The sequence below is a fragment of the Mauremys mutica genome, chromosome 2, assembly GCF_020497125.1.
Source record: "Mauremys mutica isolate MM-2020 ecotype Southern chromosome 2, ASM2049712v1, whole genome shotgun sequence".
NCBI classification, from domain to species: domain Eukaryota; kingdom Metazoa; phylum Chordata; order Testudines; family Geoemydidae; genus Mauremys; species Mauremys mutica.
The window spans coordinates 297,829,432-297,853,722 of NC_059073.1; the positions used below are offsets into that span (position 1 = coordinate 297,829,432).

Below are 24,291 nucleotides of genomic sequence, written 5' to 3' on the forward strand. Positions count from 1 at the left end.
GTTATTCTGTTACTATGCTCATTTGTAAGTAATTTTATTTTGATTTTTAACTTGTATGGTCCCAGTCACTGGAGTACCGTGCAGAGCAACCAGTTACCTCTACCTCCTCTCCTCCACATTCCCCCCGCCCGCCTCTTCCACCTCTGCATCCCCTGCGCACACTCCCCAAATCCCCTCTCCCTTCTGTGCTTCGCTTTCTTCTGCATCCATCCCCAGCACCAGTGCGAGCCCCCACCTGGAAATCTGGGAAACTACAGACCCCACCCTGAGTGCCCTGGCTGGCCAATGCTTCCCCGTTTGCAGCTACGGAGTCTGGGAGTTAAAGAGAATATGACTGGGGAGGGGAATGAGGTGGGGGAGAACAGAAACTTGGGAAAACCAGCAATTAATGAATTTATAATATTAGGTAAGATGCCAACCCCCTGGGGCACCTCAACAATAGTTCCAGCCTCCGGTCTCCTCTGGCAATTGTGAGCAGCTGGTGCATCCTGGCCCCTCCCCCAGTTCCCCCACTCAGGGCTTGTTGTCCTGCCGTGGGGAAGCCCCAGGGCTCTGGCAGGTCCCTGTTGCCTGGGCAGCTCCAGGGGCTTTACCCCCAGACCCAGCTGGGGTAGTTTCAGCTTTAATGACTGGGTAGAGGGGCCTGCACTGGAGTCCCTTGGGGAGGTGGCTGCTCTGTGCAGCTTCCGCCCAAGCTATCTCTGCACCAGGGCGTGTGTTCGCGCCACCCCTGTGCTGTCTGGCACCTCAACGTCACCACCTCCGTTCTGCACTGTCCACTGTTTGTCAGCCTCAGCTCAGCTCTGCTGAGAGGAACCAGGAGGATACAGGGCCTTTAACAGAGTCCTCACCGCCACGCAGCCCTGCCAGCAGAAGATAAGAGCCTCTTTCTGAAACCAAGACCTACCACATCTACTGCTTCCCTGCAGCCGCTCGGCCAGTAACGCTGTCACCGAAGGAAAGTCGGCTGGTCAGGCACGATTTGTTCTGACAAATCCCTGCTGGCTATTCCGTGTAACCCTGTTAGCCTCCAGGTGCTCACAAGCTGATTGGTTAATCATTTGTTCCAGTATCTTTCCAGATATTGAAGTTCGGCTGCCTGGTCTATAATCCCCCGGGGCCAATTTGTTCCCCTTTTAAGGAGAGATCCCATGGTTGTTCTCCAGTTCTCTGGGATCTCACCCATCCTCCATGAGTTGTCAAAGATAATCGCTAATGGTTCCATGACGGCTTCAGCTAGTTCCTGAAATACCCTGGGGTGAATTTCATCAGGCCCTGCTGACTTGAATACATCTAATTGATCTAAATAGTCTTTCACCTGTTCTTTCCCTGTTTTGGTTTCCATTCCTTCCCCCTTGCTGTTAATATTAATTGTCTTAAGTATCTGGCTACAATTTACCTTTTTTAGTGAGACAGAAACAAAAGAGGCATTAAACACCTCTGTGTTCTTGGTGGCATCCATTACTAGCTCTCCCTCCCCACTAAGCAGTGGGTCTAAACTCTCCTTTCTCTTTCTCTTGCCGCAAATGTATGTATAGAGCCGCTTCGAGTTCCTTTCATCTCCCCTGCTAGTGTAACTCGCATTTTGTGCCTTTGCTTTTCTGGTTTGGGTCCTACGTGCTTGCACTGTTCTTTTGTTCTCCTCCTTCGCAATTTGTCCATGTTTCCACTTTTCGCAGGAGGCCTTTCGGATTTTCAGCTCATTAAAGAGCTAATTAAATTCCTCTCTTTATGCAAAGAATAGGTGCTGCACAGACAGCGACATTGCAAATCACCCCCCTCGGCACCAGATAACAGCATGCCACAGCCCTGACTACCGAGCCACCGTCAGAGCAGAGGCCCCCCATGGCACAGCCAGCCCTAGAGCCAGCTGGCATGGTGGGTCTGTGATACGGCACCAGGAGCTGAGACCAAATCTCGCACCGTGTATGGGGCTGTGGGGCCACCAGAATGGTGGTGCTGAGTGCGAGGGTGCTCAGCTAGCCCATGCAGCTCGAGGAGGAGCATTGCATGCTGGGAGCTGTGGTCTCCACAGCATGTATCTGTAAATTAAAGCTGCTATGTGACCCCCCCTGCCCCGCCCATTGACTTATGCACCATGGGGCTCTCTGGCCCCCTCTCCTCAGCAGACGACACCAGGAGTAAATGAGCTGGAGAAAAGGAGCCGGCGAAGCCCTGGGTGGAGTCGTGTGGCCCTGGTTCAAGGCCCAGCCCCGCCAACAGGAGCAGGTCAGGCAGAGCGAGTGATTTGTGTTTATTTGCGCTCTTAGCTCACGTTCCCTGCAGGTATAAACGGGCGCAGTTCCGCTCAGCACAGCAGAGCTGGACCCACGTACACCCCTGTGGATTCAGCCCTTTATATGGAGCTTTAATTTCATTTCTATCTATCTGCCTCTGCACAGCACCTTGGGAGGCCGGAGGGCACCACAGGACAGGCCGTTCCGGTCCCCGGGCGGCCGCGCTCCCCTTGTCTGTGCTGTTACAGGGAACGAGGCAGGGGCGGGTGGGGTTGTGGGTTTGCAGGATGCAGAGAAAGGGGCCTTGGATCCATCCCAGCCCTACAGCAGGAGAAGCAGGGGGTGTTTGTACTGGCTGGAGGGGGAAGGGGGGGTTGGGATCCAGATTGATCTCAGGGGCGTGGAGGGGAGGGGTGGCTACCAGACTCCAGCCTGGGCTGCTGCCTAGCTACACACGGGAGGTGAGGCCTGGAAGGAGTCTGCCTCAGGTGGGTGCAGTAGCTAATCTCCGCTTGATCCTCCCTCCGCCGCCTCTCTCAAGGGGGGCGTCTGGCTCCGCAGTGTGATGCCAGAATAGCAGCCAGCACAGTACAGTCTGTCTCTTGCTCTCTGCTTGGCTTGGCGCTTCGCCACCGGGGGCCTTTCGTCTTCTCTCCTGGTCCTGGGGCTCAGGATCCCCTCAGCAGAGCGCCCCTCCTGCACGAGACAGAGAGGGGTCACCTACAGCGTCCTCGCCGCCCGCTGCTCCTTGCCGCCATAGGACAGGGTGGCAAGGGATCCCAGAGGAGCTAGCCAGGCCTGGCACACACGACCACCACCCTTCAGGCAGAGGAGCAGAGTGGGGGCAGGGTGCTCTGACAATCAGCCGATGGCTGAGGAACCAGGCATTCCTGACTGCTAATCTTGGCTCCATCATGGACTCACCATATGCCCGGTAAGCTCTCCGTGCCTCAGTTTCCCCATCTGTCTAATGGCGATAGTACTGACCCGCCTCCTGCAGGGGGGGCTGGGAGGATTCAGTCGTTACTGTCCCTAGTGTGCTCCAAGCCCAGACAGCGCTAGCAAAGGAGCAGTACAGCCCCAGCAGCTCTTCCCTTCACCCTGACTGAGCCGGGCAGGACAGAGCCGACGCCTCCTTGCCAGCCGGGACTCGGTCGCTGTCTCTCTGCAGCAGGCGGCTCGGTGATAGGTGCCAGGGAGAGCAGAGCAATCTGTGCTCTGCAGCGCGTTCCCCAGGGCATCTCCCCGCCTGTCCCAGCCGGAGGTGGGGGCTGTGACGGGACTTTCCGAGCCTCTGTTGACAGTGGCAGCAGCAGATACCGTCCCCCCCTTCGCTCTGCCCTCCCCCCACTGTCCTGCATTCCCTGACCAACTGCGGCAGGTTAGTTGTGTTTGAAGGAAGGGGAACAGAGCGTCCCCGGCTCCGAGTCCTGCCCTCCCTGGGGCCCCTGGGTTGCCTCGTGCTGTTCCCCGCTGAGGCTTCTCTCACCTGGCCGGTGGCTACAGATCCATGGCAGCCAGGACAGGGGAGCTTGGGGGCGGGGAGTTTGTCTTTGACTTCCTCAGGGGGGCTCTGCAGGAGGAGAGGAGAGGGTTAGGGCGAGTCACTGGGAGGCCGGGGCTTACAGGGCAGCGTGGGGCGAGGCCGGGGGGATGCGTGCAAGCGGTTAGCGCGCTGCTGCCTCTGCAGCAACGGTGAGCCACCATCCCTGGGCTGCACTGGTCCGGCACGCGAGGGCCCTGGCAGATTCACTGGGGATCCAAGGCTCTGTCCAGGCTGCAGCTGGGGAAACAGACTCGCACTAGCTCCTCTCAGGCAAGTGCACTAAAAATAGCCACGTGGCAGCCAGGGTGGCAGCTCAGGCCCGGGGGTGGGTGGGCTTGGACGTGGGGGACTAGCCCGAGCCGCCACCTGCACCCCACCGTCCACACTGCTATTCTTAGCATGTTATGTGGAGCAGAGCCAGCGTGAGTCTGCCTGCCTTGGGACCACGTTCCCAGCTCCAGCGTAGACAGACCCCTCGAGGGAGGCTTCCCCCTGCTGTCACAGCCGTGGGGGCGTCTCAGCACCGTGCTCACCTCCCCACCAGCTCCTACAGCTTCCCTTCCTCCAGGAGGGGGCTGGTTTGCTCCGTGGCTGTGGCGCATGGAGCTCTCCCCAGTCCCGTTCTTTCTGCGCCAGCATTTCCCTCATTCGCTCCCCTCCCATCTCCTGGAGCATGTGCCCTGGCTGTATCCTGGCCGACACGGTCTCCCAAGAGCAACCAGAACGTTGAGCCCCAGTGATTACGGAACAGGCTTTTGTTGCCTGTTAGTTAGTCCGGAGCTCATGGCTTCCACCCTCTTCCCCTCTTACTGTACCCAGCCTATGATGGACCCAGAGCCGGGTCTCCAAGTGGGTTTCCTTGTGGGTCTGTCTCGCTGTGGTTTCTGGCCTTCCCTCTTAACTCTCTCTTGCTGGTGGTTGTCCTGCAGGAGAGAGCTGCGCATCAGGGACATGCTGCAAGGCAGGAGTTGTGTGCGGGGTGGGGGGTGAATGTCACCGCCTGCTGGCTGGGCACAGCCTACACAGGGGATAAAGCTCCTACTACTGCTGACAGCCGTTGGAGAGCTCCTTTAGCGCAAGCGGGAGCGGCTTCCCGAAGATGGGCACGGGGAGAGCGGGAGAGAGGAGTGAAGAAACAGCAGCTGGCGAGAGGAAAAATAAGAAATCGGACAGGCTTACACTGCCCCTCCCCCCTCAGCAGCACTTTGAGGGCTTCCAGGGTGTCCAAACCCACGAGTGGCACCTCGGGAACTGGGCCCCAGGCTCGTTTTTATACGAGCGAGAATTGAAACTGTCAGGTCACAACCTGCCGCCAACAGAGCCGGGGGTGGGGGGTGAAGGGGAAGAGACTGTGAACTCTGAGCAGATTCTGAGAGAGGAAAGGTTAGGAATAAACATCTGTTCCAAACAGAAAAGTGTTTGCAGCCTTTCCCCCAGTGCCTGTGTGAGCAGAGTCTGAATGGGCTGGGGGAGCAGCCTGTGGGTGCATAGACACGCCCACCCTGCCTCGGTGTGCAGCGTGATGGAGCGGCTTTCCCAGAGCGATCCTGTGGGCTGGCGCTGGGTTACAAAACACACAGAGTGTAACCTTTTCTGAGTGATGGGCCTGAATATTTGGATGCTAATATCTAAACTGTATCATTAAATTGATTAACTCACACTTGGGATAGTGCTGATTATGTATTTTATGTATCTTATGACTTTTAACCCAGACTTTGTATTTCTGTATAATTCAAGCATTGTGCCCAGGTGTACAGACACCCTTTCCTTAGCCCCGGGTACTAGATCATTTTCACATTAGCCTGAATGCAGGGCTAATGAAACGTGGTTTCCTTATTGTACGAGTAACGGGCAGCAGAACAGCACTTAGCCTGCCTGCCTGAGGGGTTCCCTTAAACTGAACCTCATTTGCTCAGCGGAGGGTAGAGATGCCAAATCCTATCTACTATCTGACCTTCTCCTCTCTTCTGTTCGAAGCCAGAGCTGTTAGACTCCACTGAGAGTCCTTGTTTTGTCCAATGATGGCTAGAGCTAAAACCACCGATAACCAGGCGCTGAGCCTTAGACCTGGTGTGGGACAGTGTTGTCCTCAAAGACCCTGCCCAGCCTGCACTAGCAGAGACGCTTCCTGCTACCATAAGCACATAAGAACGGCCGTACTGGGTCAGACCAAAGGTCCATCCAGCCCAGTATCCTGTCTGCCAACCGTGGCCAATGCCAGGTGCCCCAGAGGGTGGTAATGGTCAAGTGATCTTCCTCCTGGCATCCATCTCCATCCTCTGACGAACAGAGGCTAGGGACACCATTCCTTACCCAGCCTGGCTAATAGCCAGTAATGGACTTAACCTCCATGAATTTATCCAGTTCCCTTTTAAATGCTAGGTTTCAGAGTAGCAGCCGTGTTAGTCTGTATCCGCAAAAAAAACAGGAGTACTTGTGGCACCTTAAAGACTAACAAATTTATTGTAGCATGAGCTTTCGTGAGCTAAAGCTCACTTCTTCGGATGCATAGAATGGAACATCCGAAGAAGTGAGCTTTAGCTCACGAAAGCTCATGCTACAATAAATTTGTTAGTCTTTAAGGTGCCACAAGTACTCCTGTTTCTTTTAAATGCTGTTATAGTCCTGGCCTTCACAACCTCCTCAGGTAAGGAGTTCCACAGGTTGACTGTGTGCTGCGTGAAGAAGAACTTCCCTGTATTTGTTTTAAACCTGCTGCCTATTAATTTCATTTGGTGACCCCTAGTTCTTATATTATGGGAATAAGTAAATAACTTTTCCTTATCCACTTTCTCCACACCACTCATGATTTTATATACCTCTATCATATCCCCCCTTAGTCTCCTCTTTTCCAAGCTGAAGAGTCCTAGCCTCTTTAATCTTTCCTCATATGGGACCCATTCCAAACCCCTAATCATTTTAGTCCCCTTTTCTGAACCTTTTCTAGTGCCAGTATATCTTTTTTGAGATGAGACGACCAGATCTGTACACAGTATTCGAGATGTGGGCGTACCATGGATTTATAGAAGGGCAATAATATATTCTCAGTCCCCTTTTTAATGATTCCTAACATTATTATTATAATTGGAGATATACCAATCTCTTAGAACTGGAAGGAACCTTGAAAGGTCATTGAGTTCAGCCCCCTGCCTTCACTAGCAGGGCCAATTTTTGCCCCAGGTCCCTAAGTGGCCTCCTCAAGGATTGAACTCACAATCCTGGGTTTAGCAGGCTAACGCTCAAACCACTGAGCTATCCCTCCCCCTTCCAGTACAGTGGCTCAGGCATGGCTTGATGTCCCGTCCCCGCCCCGGGGTGTGAGGTGAACTCAGGTGCTGGCACCGCTGCTGACCAAGCACGGTAACTGCGGGTGGGGTGCGGTGGAGGGAGAGGGGAGAGATGTGTTAAATGAACATTTGTTGTCAGACTTTCACAGCGCAAGGTGATAAACTGAGGCAAAGGGCACTGCCCAACATACTCTGGGGTGGGTGTTTACTCGGGGTCACGTGCTTTCGGATTGTGCTCATGGTGTTTCCCCAAATAAACACTGGGTTCCTTTTCCCCTTTTATTAAAAGTTTTCTTTGCTAGCCACAGACTCAGTGCTTGCAAGGGGGGACGAGAGGGTTAAATTTTCCCAGGTTACTGGGTGGTGGCTTGAGGCGGTTCGGTTTTGTTTTGTTAAGAGGAACCCCAAGATACTGAACCCAGCCCTTGTTACTGCCGGCTCCACCTGGCAGAAGGGTTACACTTGCGTTTCTCTTTCCACTGGGGACTACTTTGGGTAGTGGAAGTACACACACCAAACAACCACGTCTCCACAGAATTTCTTCAAATGCCTGAGCTGTGCCCTGAGAGCAGCGGGCACCGTCAGGGTGTGCATTAGCTGGCTGCTGGCCACTTATCAGGTGGCCTTTCCAGTTCGTATGTCATCACCGCCTGACTCTTCGCTCTCACTCAGGCAAGAGACGCCTGTTTAACCCCTTTTGTCTCTGCTCCGGATACCCCAGGCTCAGGGACACTAACTCACCGCAGTCAGTGCCTTCCCCACCCCGGCACTGCTGCTTGTAAGCGGCAGAGACAGAGTGTTCGTCATCATCACATTCCTCTGGCCTGACCAAGCGTCTGTCCCTGGAGCCTGCTCCTGCGATCTCAGGGGTCAGGGTAGCAGATGCTGTTAGGATTGGGTTTGCCTTTGGAGCTGCCTTTCCTTGGGTCTGGTACAGCACCGCTCGCTTCGTTGGCACGTAACAGCTAGCACCAGAGTCTGGTCCCCTCACTCTCACTGACCAAAAACTCTCACCACCAACGGCTCCAGTGGCCCCGTGGGGCCACTCCCGGAACAAGGTGCTACCCTGCAGAACCCAGCCCATAATGAACAGTGATAGTCTGCGGGGCTCAGACACCAACCGTAGTGTTCCCAGCACTCATGCTGTAGCCTAGCTGCTCAGATATGCAAATCTCTGCCTCTCGATTGGCTCACAAGAGACAAAGACTACCTTTTCTTGGACCTCTAACTCCGCCCACATTTCTCATCTAGCCTGACAATGTTTATTGGGGTGGGGGGGATGATTTGGGTCTCAGAGTCCTGAGTGCCTGCACATACCCAGATACCTGTGTGGGAGACATTAAGGACAATGTAACTGTTTACAAGGACTCCATGATTCAGCAAACAGCAAGACTTGTGCCTGGAGATAATTATTAACACCGACTTCATGGTGGTCAATATTTACCGTACGTCTCAGGTCAATAATGTTGATGTTCACCTGGGAAGCCAGTGGGCCGGCTTCAGAGCTTCGGGTCATGGGGCGGGGGGGGAGGGTTTGCACTAACTTTTTTTTTTAATTAAATGCCCTGCGCTACAAAGCTGTAAAGCTGCCAAGGAGTAAATCCAGAGTAACTCCACTTAATCCAGTGGTTACTCGAGATTTACCCTGGGGTAACGAAAGTCACTCATGCTAATGGAGTTACACCAGATTGACACCGGTATATCTGGGATTATAGCCTGCCCCCTATGAGTTCACTATCTATCGAAATGAAGACTCGCTGGGCTATCTTCCCCTCTGCGGCCCTGCAGCCCTGCCCCAGAGGGAACTGGGGTTTATTTGTTTAGTTTGTTATCTTTTTATTTATTCCCTTCTTTAGAAAGGAAGAAAGGTTCTTGCAGCTCCGTCCGGGGAACCCACTGCACCTAGAACTGGGCCTGAAGCCAGTGGGATCCGAAAGAAGCAGCATTTCTTAGCACGGCACCTAAAGGAGACTGTCCACTTAGGTTGTACTTTCGTGCCCCGAATCAGCCCTCCAGCCCCTGGTCCATCTGTCTCGCTGGCCGAGGGGCCCACAGGGCAGCTTGTGCTCTCACTAGGGACAGCAGGGTTGGCCAATCGGAAGCCCCCTGGTAAAATGCAGCCTATGGCCAATGGAGGCTATGGGTCCCAGCATGCAGTGCTCCAGCGCGATCTGGGTGGGCGCAGCTTAGCTCCACAGGCTGCGTCCTGCAGCTCCTGGGGACTTCCCAGCCCTCAGTCTGAGCGACCCCGGCTGGTCTCTGCCTCTTACCTTGGGGGACACTAGAGGGCTGTAGCAGCCCGAGCAGGGCAGCCTGGGTCGCTTGGGTTTTAGTGTGCGCGGCTCAGTTCCTTCAGCCGCCCTCCTGCCTCGCCCGTGTGGTGCAGGCCCCTGCGCAAGGAGAGAGCTGGCATTGGGCCTCATTCGCACTGGGCCAGGCTCTGCTGCCAGCAAGCACCAGGGCCAGGGCACATCTCGCCCCTGGGCTGGCCTGGGCACACCGAGCTCTCCCGGCCAGCTCCCTAATGCCAGTGATGGGCACGGTGCTGGGAGCAGAGCAGCGGGGAGCCGTGGGGCGGGAGTGCTGCGGGACAGGCTAAGGGCTGGAACACGGGTCATGGCTAAGGGCGGCCCCGGGGCAGCACTTGGGCCGGCCGGAGGTCAGGCCAGCGGCTTGGCCCAGTGGTCAGGCCAGCGGTTCAGATGGGGAGGGCTGGCACGGCTGGGGCAGGATGGTCGGCAGCTCAGGGCAGGCAGGGCTCAGGGCTCCTCTGGTGGAGGGGAGGGCTCTGGGGCTCCTCCGGCCACAGAGAGGGTGCAGGTGGAAGGGGTGGGGCCAGCGGGTTAGCCTCCCCGAAAGGGGGGTTCACCCGCCCATGTAATGCACTAAAAAAAACCCGCAGCGGGCAGGGGCACAGGGACCTTGCAAGCCCTGGTTAGTGCGGATGCAGAGGCACTGGCTGGCTGGTGATCAGCAATGGAGCCTCTGGCATCCAAGGGCGTGTCTGCACAGCAGCTAAACACCCGCGGCTGGCCCGTGCCTGCCGACTCGGGCGTGTAGGACTCGGGCCGCGGGGCTGTGTCACTGCTGTGTAGACGTCTGGGCAGGTACCCGAGCTTGGGCTGCAGCCTGAGCCCAGATGTCTGCACAGCAATGAAACAGCCCAAGCCCCGCGAGCCCAAGTCAGCTGGCACGGGCCAGCCGCAGGTGTTTCTTCGCTGTGTAGACATACCCTAAGCTGAGCCCTCGGCAGTGTGCTGTGCCCTTCCTTCCGGGCCTCCCTTTCCCCTCAGTAACGCCCGTCCCCTCTCCCTGAGCATGGGCGCTGGCTGCCCCAGCCTCCCAAGGACACACCAGCTCCCCCTGGGCCCTAGCGCTTAGGCCGTGGAGTTTCATTGCGTGTTAACCGGGCCGTGGGTAAATCACAATTCTTTTACAAAATGCATGACAGCGTCAACGGCAAAATATTGAATTCCCCCAAGTTTGCACACAATGAATTTCACAACTAAATTCAGAGAGACAAGGTGGGGGAGGTGATACCTTTTCCTGGAATTGCTGTCGGTGAGAGAGACGAGCTTTCCACCTGAAACAGAGCTCTTAGCGCTTGTCTCTTGTTTACACAGAGCTTGTGCAACAGAAGTTGGTCCAAAAGAGATACTACTTCACTCACCTTGTCTCGCGAATACCCTGGGTCCAGCCCGGCTACAACAACGCTGCAAACCACAACTGAACTAAGCCAGTTTCAAGGTTGGTCAGTTTTGAGTAGCCTTACTAGTAAAACTAATTCCGACCGTGAAACTGACTAGCTAAGGGAATTGTTTGTAGTAAGGACTCTGTTGCAGACATTTTCTTTAAAAAAAAATATTGGAAAGATCACGGTTTGGGGGCACAGCTCGATTTCTGGGCCCTCCGTGACATGGTGATTTGCACAGGGCCCAGCTCATTAGTTAACATGAAAGTGACAGCTGCCACCTCCTCTCCTCTTACTGTACCTGGAGGCTGATGTTGGCAGGGGAAGAAAGAGCAGTCATATAGCCGTAGTTGTAAAGTGAGTGCCCTGGAGAATTCGATCTGGGTCCAGGTCGCAGCTGCGGATATCTCTCAACTTCCCTCCTGGTTCTCACTTCTGAATCCTGGACCTGCAGAAGGACAATGTTAACGCCACACTGCAGTGTGATCTCCGGGTAATGGGGGGTCCATGGGCCAGCATGGGTCTGAGCGGGGGGAGCTCTGCTTCGGGCAGCAGGCCCCCTGCTGAGTTCATTTCAGGCTGCAGAACTGTCCCGCGGGCAGGAACTCAGTTGGTAACATGGAGCCCTGGCCCCATCGTGGGACGGCTAAGGGCTGAGTTTGCCATTAAATCTCCACTGGTGCCTGAATGGGGCTTTCCCTTCCCTGTGCTGACACTGCAGTGCACCAGGAGCTGAGAGCAGTGATGGAGACACCTCTCCCCTGTGCTCTGGGAGCTCCCCTGGGACCTCAACATCAGCTCCCAGCTTCCCAGTGTCCTGCAATGGTCCTTTCCATGGTGCGCTGGGTGCACTCGGGCGGCCAGGTGAGCTTTACTCCTGCTGACGCTGCCAGTGGTGCAGAGAGCAAACAGGAGGAGGTTGGGCTGCTGTCGAACAGGTGGCCAGCAGACCAAGGCAGCAGGCTAATTCACTCGCCTGTTAAGTTAGTTTCAGAGGTCACGGAAATGATATTGTCTTCACTTATCTGTAACCTGTCGAATGCTGTCAGGTCACATTAGGTTTGACCCGAGATCAAAGGCTGTATTAGCATTTAGATGAGCATGTACTTGGAGTGTAAACTTCCTGAAAAACCAGTGACTGTTACCTCTTATCTGTTTTTATTATAACGTGACAATTGCCTTATGTATATCACTAACCAAATGACTCCTCAAAGAAATCTTTTGAATGCTGATGAAGGGTTTAAGGACTTTAACAAGCAAATGCTAATGTCAAAGCAAGTGGTCACTGATGCTGCGATCTGAAGTCCTGGACTCCATCTGTGTTCTTCATCAAAGGAAGCACCCACGTGGGTGAAACGCCAGCGTGTCTTCTGTGAGCCGGATCTACAAATACTGACTCAAGGGCATGATCCAGCATCTCTGGACTAATGGATTCTGATAGGGGGAGTCCTGAGCGATTGGACAGAGGTCCCCAAAAAACAATTTGGGAAACCCTGAGAGACGTAAGGTGAACTAGCAGAAATCTCTGCTATCATTTGGACTTACAAACTCTGACTCAGCTGTTATGTATTTTACCTGCTTCAACCTCTCAGTAACTCTCGTTCCTAAGACGTATTTAATTTATTAGACAAATTAGTTCTTTGGTGTGAGATCCTGAGCATCCACTGACCTGGGGTGAGTGACTGGCCTTTGGGGTCGGGGCGGGAGTGCCCTGATGCACGGTGATTTCTGGTTTACGTGACCTTTGTCACTAAGTCCAGTTTGTCTGGGTGGTAAGGTTGGCTGGAGAGCATAAAGGGCCTGTCTGTGGCTCCATGGGAAGATTAACAGAGTGCTCCAGGAGCCCGTGTCTGTTACTGGCTAGGTGACATCTAATTATAGAACACACCACCAGTTTGGGGGGTCTGCCCTGGCTTCTGCCAGTCTGCCCTGAGACTGGCAGTCACAGCCGTGAGCCCCTCCGGACAGCGTGACGGAAGTGACAGGGCCAGGGTCTGTGGAAGGACAGGACGGGGGCTGTCATGCACTACAGGAACATCACAGCGGGCAGGGGAACTAGGAGCTTGCAAAGCCTGGTGGAGCTGGAGCTCGCTGGTGATCAGCTGCTGAGCCTCCTGGCACCTGCCTCTGCAACCTGGCCTGGCCTCGGTCGGGCTGTGCCACTAGCTAGAGTCCATTTCCCTGCCGCACGCCACGAAATATCAGAATCGTGCTTGGTTTGCTCCGGGGTGATGGAGCTGTGCCCTGTGCCCTTCCTGCCGAGCCACCGTTTCCCCCACCCCTGTCCCGGAGCGTGGGCTGGACCGCTGGGGTTCATCGCCCCTTGGCTAATCTGGGGCTCATAGGATCCAGATTCTCCCGCACCAGGTGGCCGGTTTTCAACCGGAACGTCTGGTTGCAAAGGGAAACTGGCAGCATCCAGCCAGCACAGCTGAGCAGACACTCAAGGTCTGGTTACCTGCAGTAACCGGCTGCTCCCACAGGAAGGGCAGCAGCTGCTTCTCGAGCCTGGAGGAGCGGCTCTGGTACCAGCCTCTTCCCGCCCCGCCCGCCTGAGGGAGAGAACTGGGGGCTCCGGGAACGGGCTCCACAGTAGGTACCGACACTGTCCGGGGGCAGGAGGGTAACCTGCCTGCTCCCATCCCGCTGTGCCCTGACCCCCACTCCAGGGACCGACCCACCCACCCCACTGTGCCCCGATTCCCCCAGCCCCTCATTGCGGGGACCCCTCCGCCCTGCTGTGCCCCGATTCCCCCAGCCCCTCACTGCGGGGACCGACCCACCCACCCCACTGTGCCCCGATTCCCCCAGCCCCTCACTCTGGGGACTGACCCCTGCCATGCCCCAATTGGGCAGGTTCCGCGTCAGCTCCTCCCAACCCAGCTCTGCAGGCAGCAGGTGAGTCCGGGGGGAGCAACCGGCAGGGATGGAGAGTGAGCGATGGGGGGGGAGGACATGTGAGGCAGGGGGCATGGCCTCAGGGGAAGAAGCGGGGCAGGGGTGTTCGGATTTCAGGGATCAGAAAGTTGGCAACCTACCTCCGGCTTGGCAGGCCTTAGGAGACTCAGGGAGCCTGGTCTCCAGGTAGGTCTGCGTCCGGGTTGCTGCTGCTTCTCCACTTGTCTCCTGGCTCTCGCTGGTTCACCCAGCTGCAGAGAGAGGATGAGAGCTGAGCGCCGGCTCAGGGCTCGGCGCAGCGTGCGCTGCCTCAGCACCAGCGCCAGGGCCTGCCCCGGGCAGGGCAGGGCTGGGCCGGGCGGCTGGGGGCTGCGGCCCGTGGAGGGCAGAGAGGTCCCTGTGCAGTTGTAGGCCAGTGAAGCTGGGCGAGCTAAGCTGGAAACATGCAGGTCAGTCCCCTTGGGGGGCAGCTGGGCTCTCTGCAGCCTGACGGGGAAGGCCCCTCCCCGTGCCCCTGCTGGGAATGGGCAGGGCTGGATTAACTCAGGGGCTTTAGGGGCTGCAGCCGAGGGCCGAGGGCTAAGGGGGCCCCACAAAAATAAATCCATAATTATCTACAATTCAGTGGTCACCAACCCACCGATCCTGGAGCCTCTGCCAGTCGAGCGCAATCTCCGGGCTGCTAAAAGTCCAGCGGCGCAGCAGGGCTCAGGCTCAGGCTGCCTGCATGCCGTGGCCCCACGCCTGGAAGCGGCCGATGCTGGGGCGTCTCCGCGGCCCCTGGCGGAGGGGGAGGCTCTGCGTGCTGCCCCAGCTCCCGGCACCAAGAACCGGCCAATGGGAGCTCCAGGGGCGGCGCCTGCAGGCACGGGCAGCGCGCGGAGACACGCTGTTCCCCTCCCACTGGGGCGCGCAGAGACGTGCCAGAAGCCAGCCACTTCCGGGAGCGACATGGGGCCATGGCCTGCAGTCAGCCTGCCTGAGTCCTGCTGCGCCGCCGGCCAGGAGCTGCCGATGGTAAGCGCCTCCTGGCCGGAGCCTGCACCTCTCACCTGCTCCTGCACCCCTGCCCCAGGTCAGAACCCCCTCCTGCACCCCAACTGCCTCCAAGACCCTGCACCCCCTCCTCCACCCCAACCCATCTCTCTGGTGACTCCTTTGTTCCCAGCTCACCTTTCTCAGAGGAGAATAGCAGCCAGGACAGGGTTCGGAAAGGGGTGGCCTGCGTTTCTTGTCCTCCCTCCTGACTCGCAGCCGATCCTGGGGGTGGAGAGAATTCGGCACTTAGGGCCACGTCTCGTGGCCAGAGTCTGTGTTTCGCGCCGGCTCACTGCCCAGTCTCAGGGCAGGCGCAGAGCAGGATCAGCTCCGTGGGGCAGGGCGGGGGTGCGCTCGCTGGGTCGCTGGGCGCCCGAGGCTGGCACTGGCACAGCAGGGAGGTGGCAGAGCACAGGGTAACAGAGGGGAGAAATGCAGAGCACGGCGTCCGTCCCCGGCACCAAGGCAGGGTTATTCTCCACCGTCCCTGGCGCCTGTCTGAGTGATGGCAGCCCGCCTGGGCTGCCCCATGGCCCACACGCCACCTGCCATCTTCCTGTGCTGCATACTGAGCTCTGCCCCCGCGCGGCTCCTAGGCCAGGCCTGGCCAGGGTGTCCTCAGAAGGCAGCATTATGGCGTCTCCCACACGGCCTGCCTGGGCGCACGGGCGAGGAGGCCCCTTCCCAGCACTGCCCGGTGACGCTCTCCCCTCTGCTCTGTACACTAGGGGGCCTGTTGATCGTGGCCAGGTGACGTGTCCGTGTCACTAGCTTTGGGGATTTTAATTTTATTTTCAATTGTTGAGTTTGGGTTTCTGCTTTTCGGAAGAAATCCTCCCCAGCAGGGATAAGGACCAGAGAAGGGGAGTGGAGTTCTCGGCCCTCTGGCCACCCACCCGGACCAGGAGATTTGTAGCGGGAAGTCTGGGGAGGAGACCCTGCTCCAGCTCCCTGCTCGGGGACAGGAGGTCTGTCTACCCACACCGCGGTGCTCGCCGGCTGCCGCACACCGAGATGGCAGGATAGCGGTGGTTGGCTCCGTGGTTATGGAGCCTGGAGCTCTCTCGCTCCCCTTCCTTCTGAGCCCCCATTTCTCCTCCGTAGCACCCTTCCCCTCTGCCTGGGCACGGGCTGGGGTGCTGGGCATGTGACATCGCCTCTCTCTTCGCTCACGCCTTGCAGCCTCACCTCGTCCTTGCTTAGAGAAGTCAGGACGCCTGGTCTCCAGGTATGTTCAGGCCTGGGTCTGCGTCCGGGTTGCTGCTGTTTCTCCACTTGTCTCCTGGCTCTCGCTGGTTTACCTGGCTGCAGAGAGAGGGTGAGAGCTGAGAGCTGGCTCAGGGCTCGGCACAGTGTGCGCTGCCTCAGCGCCAGGGCCTGCGGCTGGGGGCTGCGGCCCGTGGAGGGCAGAGAGGTCCCTGAGCAGTTATAGGACAGTGAAGCTGGGTGAGCTAAGCTGGAAACATGCAGCTCAGTCCCCTCGGGGGGCAGCTGGGCTCTCTGCAGCCTGTCGGGGAAGGCCTCTCCCCGTGCCCCTGCTGACACTGGCTGGGACGGGGCGGGCAGATCGAAGCACCCTGCAGAGTGGTTAGTGCGCGGCAGCAGGGCCATGCAGCCGGTCGGAGTGCGGCAGGCTAGTGCGCTGTGAATTCACACCCCGGCCTGCCACACGCTGGCTCGCCGTGTGGACAAGCTCTGAGTCAAGGGGCAGATGCGGCTTCCCCTGGTGATGCAGCCGCGCTGGGGTTGTGACAATCTATCGCGCTGTCTCCCTGAGCCCTGCCCTGGCTTCTGTCCCTCGGCGCTCTGCATGCAGCGGGGGCACCCATGGGAGAGCCCCCCGTGACAGTCAGGACAGGCGAGCACAGAGAGAAGGACAAGGAGTGACACCCTAGAGAACCCTGCAGAAGGAGGGGAGCCCGCAGCACCCTACAGGGAAATAGAGGGGATGGGGACGAGCAGCACACATGGGAATGGGGGATTACAGTAAGGCCTTTCCACCTTAACTCTGACCTCGGGAGGCTGAACTGTGCGGCCCCCTTGTTCTTCATGTAAATTGTGTTTTGTATGGAAACACTGTCAGTACAACAACAATCGCAGCCCGCAAACACCCAGCGTCTGCTGGGCCCTTCCTAGGGATAGTCTGGGAAGGGCTGGCTGGAGGACAGGGCTGGGCAGTGGACACTGGCCATCGCTGGCTGATTCTTCTGTCTTGCTCCCCAGGTTCAGGCAGATTCCCCGGCTCAGACTCCTGCTCTGGCGGGGGAGGGGGCAGGATGCCGTCTGGGCCGTTCCCAGGTTGACCCCTGTGTTTTAGTCCCCGATTGTTAATCTGCAGCTGTGGCTTCCCCTGCCCTGCTCCCCCCCCCCCCCCCCCGGCTCAGCTGCTGTCTCTGCTAACCCATCTCTGGTGCAGAACTTCTCGGGCCCCCATCTCTCTGGTGACTCCCTCGTTCCCAGCTCACCTTGCTCAGAGGAGAATAGCAGCCAGGACAGGGTTGGGAAGGTGGTGGCCTGGGTTTCTTGTCCTCCCTCCTGACTCGCAGCCGATCCTGGGGGTGGAGAGAATTCGGCACTTAGGGCCACGTCTCGTGGCCAGAGTCTGTGTTTCGCGCCGGCTCACTGCCCAGTCTCAGGGCAGGCGCAGAGCAGGATCAGCTCCGTGGGGCAGGGCGGGGGTGCGCTCGCTGGGTGGCTGGGCGCCCGAGGCTGGCACTGGCACAGCAGGGAGGTGGCAGAGCACAGGGTAACAGGGGGAGAAATGCAGAGCACGTCGTCCGTCCCCAGCACCAAGGCAGGGTTATTCTCCACCGTCCCCGGCACCAAGGCAGGGTTAGTCTCTGCCGTGTTTTGTCCAGCCTCCCTCAGGGGCCGAGCGCACCGTCTGCCAGCCCTCACCGCTCGGAGACCTTCCTCCAGCTCCGCCGCCATCTACCTTTGCCCACTTTCCTCTTTACACCAGGCTGGGACCCTTGGCCCACTCCATGGTTCCTGTCCCTGCCTGACGTTCTCCCCTCGAAGTGGCCACACGCCGTTAGCCCCCTGTGATGTCACCGCGACAAGCTAGCGCCGTATGACACTTAACTCTCCCTCTGGCTGGGGGTGGGGGGAGGGCTCCGTGGCCTCCCGGGGGCCCCTCTAGCCCTACAGTTCTATGGGTCTGTGACACTTCAGTCATTTTCATCGTTCCCATAACCCTGTCCCCGCAGCCCCTCCAGCGCTTCTCTGGCTTTCCGCTGAATTCCCCCCAATTTGGTGACGGCCTGAGGGACCCAGAACTGGGCTCAGTGCCCCTGGGGCACTCTCACCCGCGCTGTACTGACATCGCCTCGTCGCTGTCTGACACAACGCATCGGTGGGCGCAGCTCCGAGCCCACATCCTCTCTCGTGACCACGTGACAAGGCAGCCCCATAGCCCAGCTGCTCGGCGCTAGTCTCCCCCCACGTCTCTTTGGCCATGGCTGTTTCTCTGGTCTTTCCCGCTATGTTTTGGGTTGTTACACCCCCCATGTCTTCACTTCCACTTTTCCCGGCTGAATTCCATCATGTTATTTCTGGCTCTGGTTTCGAATCTCTCTCAGCAACTTTCTGTCATTTCTCTCTCCTCGTTAGTGTTTGTGACTCCTTCCAGTCTAGTGTCCCATGGAGCTGCTGTGAACAGACTGGTCACACACCTCTCCAGGGCACCCCGCTGGCTCTTCAGTCAGACCGGACCTAACCCCGAACCCTGCAATGCCCACTGGACGCCTCTCCAGCCCTGTGTCGTTACCCTCGATGTATGGGCCTGCCCAGCTGATTTTCTGTCTACCAAATGCGTTTATAAAGCTCTGAGAGGTTCATTCGGTGCATTCCCTTCGCTCACCAGCCATGAGTTTGACCTAGCGCAGCAATCCTCAGCCTACGCTGCTATGACGTCTTCAGAAACCCTTCTGGCTCCGCTGCCCCCTAGACACCTGCTGCAATGGGTTTGCAAGGTCTGGGCTGTGTCCCAGCCATTAAACCGTCCCCAGCAGTCCCCCTGCTTCGTGTGCCAGACCCCCCAGGGTCACGCTTTCCCACCAGGGCAAGGCCACGCTGCCTCAGCACCTCCTGGAGGGGCCTTCAGGCTCCAGCAGCTCCTGTTTATCCCCGCGGCTCTCCACGGCCTGCAGAGCCCTGAGCGAGGCTGTCCCTCGGCGGGGAGCAGTGCGCCCCTCTTCCCCGCAGGGAGCCGGGGAGAGGTAACTCACTCTAGGAGTTAACCTGGGTCATTGAGGCTTCCACTGTCCCTGAAGGGGTTTCCATTCCCCTCAGCTGAGTCCAGGCCAGCCAGCCCTAGAGGCCCTGGGTCTCAGACCCCAACCCTGATCTCCCATGGCCCAGGGAGAGCAGGAACTCCTTCCCCCCAGGACGCGACTATGCCACGCGGCTAGTCCAGAGTCACACCGATAGTTCATAAAAACGTTACAGCAGAGTCCCACTCTGAGCCCCCTGCCTCGCTTTCCTCTCATTGGCCCTGCAGTGTGGAGACCCAGGCAGCAGCCGAGGCCGGATGTGCATTTGCAGAGACGGGGGGTCACTGGCCAGCTGGCGTGTGGGCCCCAGCCTGGACTAGCAGGGGGGCTGCAGGGGAGGGCTGAGGTATGTGGGTAAAACCTGGGAGTGCAAAAAGACGCTCGGGGCGCGGGAAAGGGGCTCCCTCAATCTCATTCCCCCCTCCCCCTCCCACCGCTATCCACCTTCGCCAAGTGCCTGATGAAATGTTTGCCCATTGCACAAGCCCTGACCTGAGCAAGGGGAAACCCCACAGTCACACAAACATGTTTCAGCCCCTGCCCAGCTCGGCCAAGGGGGGTGGGGAGGGGAAGGGGGCTGTCAGCCAGGCAGCGGGTGAAGCACGGGGCTAACCCTTAATCGGGATGGTCTGTTCCACAGGTGCTGTCAGCTCCATCCCTCCCCCTGGCACCCCAGCCCTGCTCCATCCCTCAAGGGCCTGACTCGGTGGGACAGGCCCAGCCAGGGACCAGTCTGCCCCACTGCCGTGCCCAATGTCTGGTCCCTCCCCATCGGCCGCAGTGTCACTGCCTGCTCCGACAACCAGCGGCCCTGCGGGCGGTCTGCCACCACCCGTCTGCATTAGACACGCCACAGCAGCACAGCTGTAGACAGCGACGGGAGGGGTCCTTCCATCACTGCTCTGAGAGGCGGGAGCTGGGTCAGTGCACCAATAGTGCTGCCTACCCAGGGGCTGTCCCCTTAACTCTGTCCCACAGGGCAGGACATGTTTCACCGCCCTGAGCAATACCGTTAGGTCAACCTAACCTTGTAGTGGAGACTAGCCCTAAAACCTGCTTCCAAGTCATGGGCAGTGAGTCCCTCCCCCCATAGGGCCGCCTGGAGCAATAAGGACCATGTGGGTCTCTCCTAAGGCCCGTGGGCATTACGGGGGTTATTCATTTAATCTGTGGTGCCCACGGCTGTGCCAGGCACTGCACAGACGACTCCTAAGCCACAAGCCCTGCCCCAAGGAGTGTCCCATCTATGCCAAGGGCTCCCAGACGAAGCCAGATCTGTACAGCTCTCCCACCTTCAGTGGAGCTGGGCTGGTTTACACGGCGGAGGATTTGGCCCGTCCTCTCATGGCCATCCCTTGTCAGCCGTGCGCTTTCTCAGCTGGCCTAGGCAGCAGCCTGTGACCCACACAGAGCTGTCCTCCATCAACCGGCCAGGGACCTGCAACCACTGCCCGAGAACCACTGAGCCGGAGGCGGGGACAGTGGCCAAGTGAGGGTGTAACAGGGCGAGGAGGGGCAGGGGGCAGGTCCGGGGGTACTCGGGTGATGCAGACAGGGCTCCTGCTGGGTCCCATGTTGCTCTTACAGTGCAGAGGGGGCATGTGCCCTCCTTGTAAGGGCTGCTCGTGGGAGTGACTCCAGCGAGGAGAAGGGCTTCGCGGCCAGGCTGCGGGAGGACACTGGAAGGCCAGGGTGGGGGGTGAAGGAAGGCTCTGGAGGACAGTGGCACTGGCTGATGGGACAGGACGGGGCAATTCCAGCCGAGACGAGGCCAGAGACACAGGCAGGGCTGGGTGGGGAGTGCCCAGAAAGCAGGACAAGCAGTTTGAGCTGCAGGGCGATGCGGGGAGCAGGGAAGAGACTCTTGGCCAGGGGCGGGGGGGGGAAGCCGCAGGGGAGTGAGGCTTTGGCAGCCACGTTCTGGGGGAGCAGGAGGGGGCAGGGGCAGTGTCTGAACGTCTCCAAGAGGAGGTGCCTTATTCTTTTCTTTTGTATCTTAGGCAGTTGAGTTTCTCCAACCAAAGGCCTCCCAATGTCACCCTCTTCGTCCCTGCTTCTCCTCCCCAAGCTGACATCAGCTGCCCCAGCATTTTGCAGTGTGCTTCCTCGCCATCCCAGATCCCAGCTCGCCCTTGGGGGCGCGGGGGCAGGAAAGCGATGGACACAACCAACAGAGCCCAGGGGATGTTGTCTGCAGTGCTGGGGTGGCCGTGTGGGTCCCAGGCTCCGAGACAGACAAGGTGGGGGAGGGAATAGCTTTTACTGGGCCAGCTTCTGCTGGTGAGGGAGAAGCTTTCGAGCCTCCCAGAGCAGTTCTGCAGATCCGCACCCAGAGCTCGGAGCGGCTCAAAAGCTTCTCTCACCGACAGAAGCTGGTCCAATAAGAGACGTCACCTCTCCCAGCCTGTCTCTCTGAAACCCTACAGTAGAGAAGCAAATCACACAGTTAGTGACCAGGAAGGAGAAAGACACACACGCACGCACGACAGCACCAGACACACACACACACACGCACGACAGCACCAAACACACACACACACACACACTGCCAGTGGAATTATGGTGGGAGGTGACAGACGGCTTGATTTCCTTCCTGTGATTCCAGTATTGCCCGTTGCCACAGGCAGGACACGGGAGCAGCTGGATTAATTGTCTGAGCTGGTCCAGCAAGCCCTGTGTTCCTGGGGGGGGGCGTAAAGTCCTTTGGTTCAGGAAGGCCCCAGTGCGGGTGAGAAGCTAGCGCCTGCGGGCTCTGGCCTGGGAGCACGGCTGCCCCTCACTGGCTCCACGATCCAGGCCGTGTCTCACCACACACCCGCACCCAGAACCTCCACTTCTTTTGAATAATATTGAACCCAAATCCTCTGCGGGTCGATGGGTGGGGTCCCTGGTCCCCCCCTCCCACTGTCCCCCCGTCTCATTGCTCAGGCCTGCCCCTCCCCCACAGTACAAACCTCTTTCTCTCCTACCACATCTTCCACCTCCGTCGAGTCCCCCAGGTCGGCCCCGGCCACCGCCACAAGGGTGAGCGCAGCCGCTAAACCCGCCAGCAGCCAGAGCCTCATCCTGCACCGGGCTTGGTCCACCTGCAGGTGCGGCTTCTCCGACAGCCTGGCAGACTGTCCTGCTGGAGGGCGATGCAATGTCGCAACCCCCGCATGGACCTTGACTGTTGGATCCCAGCTCCCCGGCAACCTGCCTAACAGCTTGGGCTCCTGCCTGGCCTTACACGTTTACCCTCCTGCTCCTGATAGGCCGCTGACTCACCCAGCCGGCTCCCCGATAAGGGAGAGCCAGACCTGTGAGCGAGCAGGGCAGAGCCGACTGAACTGCCTGTTCCGGGAGAGATGGAAACAGAGTCAGCAGCTCCCCGGGCAGGGTGCACGCAGGGAGCTGGCGAGGTGGGGAATGGGGCAGCCCTTCACTTCAGCAGGAGCTGTCCGGAGCAGAGCTCCGGTAAATATTCCAAACCCACGGGGCCAAAGCCCTGAGACCCCCCTCCCCCCACAGGTGAATCCCGGAGCCCCAGCCCCACCACCCCACCACAAGGCAGAAGCCCAGAGTTCCCCCCCGCAAGCCCAGCAGCCGAAGCCTGGAGCCCCCCAGCCCCGCTGGGCCCTGGGATTTTTATAGTACCGGTGGGAGGGGGCTCTGGGAAATACTCTGTGACAGTGGGCCTCAAACTTTTTTTTCGCAGGCCACTTGAAAATTGCTGAAGGTCTCAGCAGACCACGTAACGATCTTTCCAAATGTTGTTTGTGCCATTAGCTAACTGTTGTAAAGCGCTTTGGATAAAAGTGCTATATTAAAAAAAATAACGTTTTTTTGTTCTACAAATAAAAGCCCACAACTCATATTTTAATATCAGTAGTTTTACCTTTCTAATGTGATGGATGTGCCCTCTCTTCCCTGCCATGGCAGCTGCAGAGCTGGAGCTGGGAAGGACGGGGGTCTCTCTCCCTCTCTCCCGCACCGTGGCAGCCCCCGAGCTGGGGCTGGGAAGGAGGGGGGGGTCTCTCCCTCTCTCCCCCACCACAGCAGCCCCTGAGATGGGGCTGGGAAGGAGGGGGGGTCTCTCCTTCTCTCCCCCACCGCGGCAGCCCCTGAGCTGGGGCTGGGAAGGAGGGGGGGGTTTCTCCCTCTCTCCCCCACCGCAGCAGCCACAGAGCTGGGGCTGGGAAGGAGGACCATCTCTCCCCAGCAGCTGCAGCCCTGGAGCTGGGGAAAGTCACCTCTTTCTCTGACTGCCACAGTCCTGCACATCCCAAATCCCCCCCACCCCCTCTTCTCACCCCACTGCCCCCTCCCACCTACCCCCTATTCCCCCCAAGGCCACCACCTCACCTTACATGTGCGTCTTCTCCAGGGTCCAGGCACCTCATTAGTGGAGCCAGGCCAGCACGGCTCCACTAATGAGGTGGGTGGCCCTTCATTCTCACGTGTGCGGCTACCCAGGCGCTCACCTTAGAGGGAACTATCCGCGGACCTGACTGGAGCTCACAGACTCTGGTGGTCCACGGACCACAGTCTGCATTGTGAAGGAGGTCAGACGAGATGATCATAATGGTCCCTTCTGACCTTAAAGTCTACGAGTCGATGAGTCTATGAACCTCTGGTCTATGAGAATTTACGCCCCGGGTGTGGGCTCGGCTAGGCCCACAGCTCTGGGTTCAGGAGAAGGGCATGTGCTGGCCATTGACCCTCAGGGAGTGGGGTGGGAGGACAGGTCTCCCCGGAAGCTGTGAAGGGAATGTGGGCGAGGGTGCCGGGGGATGGGGGATGGGGAAAGCCCTGCGGCTTCGGAGTGGGGCCCGGCGGAGGCAGAAAGGGGGTGTGGGGGCTCCCCTCCCCAGTGGCGTTGCCTTCATTTCCACAGGCTCCTGCTGCAGGTACAGTCTGGAGCTTGCTCTTGTCTCTGCCGGACAGCGGGTAACTTGGCATCTTCCCCACAGTCGGGCCCCAAGCGCTTTGCAGACAGTGTGACGTTATTGATATAAATGGGGACCATATAGAACATGGGTTGCAACCAAGGTCCTGTAGTGGCACCAAATCTTAGATAAAGGGGGGTCATATAAGGTGTCTAAGACCAGGTTATGGGTTGCTGGTTATGATTATGCTGTCTGTGTGTCTGTGTATCATTTTGTAGTGGGAGTTGTAAGTATTGGCTTTGTACTGTCTGTATTTTGTAGCGTGTTCTGCTGCTGGGTAACACAGCAGACAAGTTGGTGTTAGCTCTGCCTAGCTGGCTTGATGGCCCATTAAGGACCATCAGCTACACAATTGACCCATGGAGAGAAGGCAGACACGCCTTGTGACTCAG

General features: G+C 58.3%; 1 protein-coding gene across 6 annotated transcripts; it reads right to left on the minus strand.

Moving 5' to 3' along the window:
- Positions 1 to 2,239: 2,239 nt before the first annotated feature.
- On the minus strand, positions 2,240 to 22,290 carry LOC123364397 (translation initiation factor IF-2-like). Of its 6 annotated transcripts, XM_045006497.1 has the most exons (10): positions 21,926 to 22,279; positions 17,163 to 17,249; positions 15,886 to 16,002; positions 14,833 to 14,919; positions 13,800 to 13,910; positions 11,063 to 11,209; positions 9,341 to 9,460; positions 4,599 to 4,706; positions 3,727 to 3,810; positions 2,240 to 2,933 (listed from the first exon to the last, which is right to left on the minus strand). In XM_045006497.1, exons 1-10 carry the CDS (start codon positions 22,034 to 22,036, stop codon positions 2,739 to 2,741), a joined length of 1,167 nt encoding a protein of 388 aa, XP_044862432.1. In that variant the 5' UTR covers positions 22,037 to 22,279; the 3' UTR covers positions 2,240 to 2,738. The 6 variants fall into 6 exon arrangements, with proteins under 6 accessions (XP_044862432.1, XP_044862437.1, XP_044862434.1 ...); XM_045006502.1 differs by lacking the exon at positions 9,341 to 9,460 and having other exon boundaries at positions 21,926 to 22,286; XM_045006499.1 differs by lacking the exon at positions 4,599 to 4,706 and having other exon boundaries at positions 21,926 to 22,286.
- Between the last annotated feature and the right edge of the window lie 2,001 nt (positions 22,291 to 24,291).

What these genes read in the sequence shown, in the direction of transcription:
- LOC123364397 (XM_045006497.1), bottom strand. Translation starts at nt 22,036, where the DNA reads ATGAGGCTCTGGCTGCTGGCGGGTTTAGCGGCTGCGCTCACCCTTGTG. An exon ending in CTGCCAACATCAGCCTCCAG is followed by an intron (nt 9,461 to 11,062) that starts GTACAGTAAGAG and finishes CTCCTTGCGCAG; the next exon opens with GGGCCTGCACCACACGGGCG. An exon ending in GCCCTCTAGTGTCCCCCAAG is followed by an intron (nt 4,707 to 9,340) that starts GTAAGAGGCAGA and finishes TCTCTCCTGCAG; the next exon opens with GACAACCACCAGCAAGAGAG.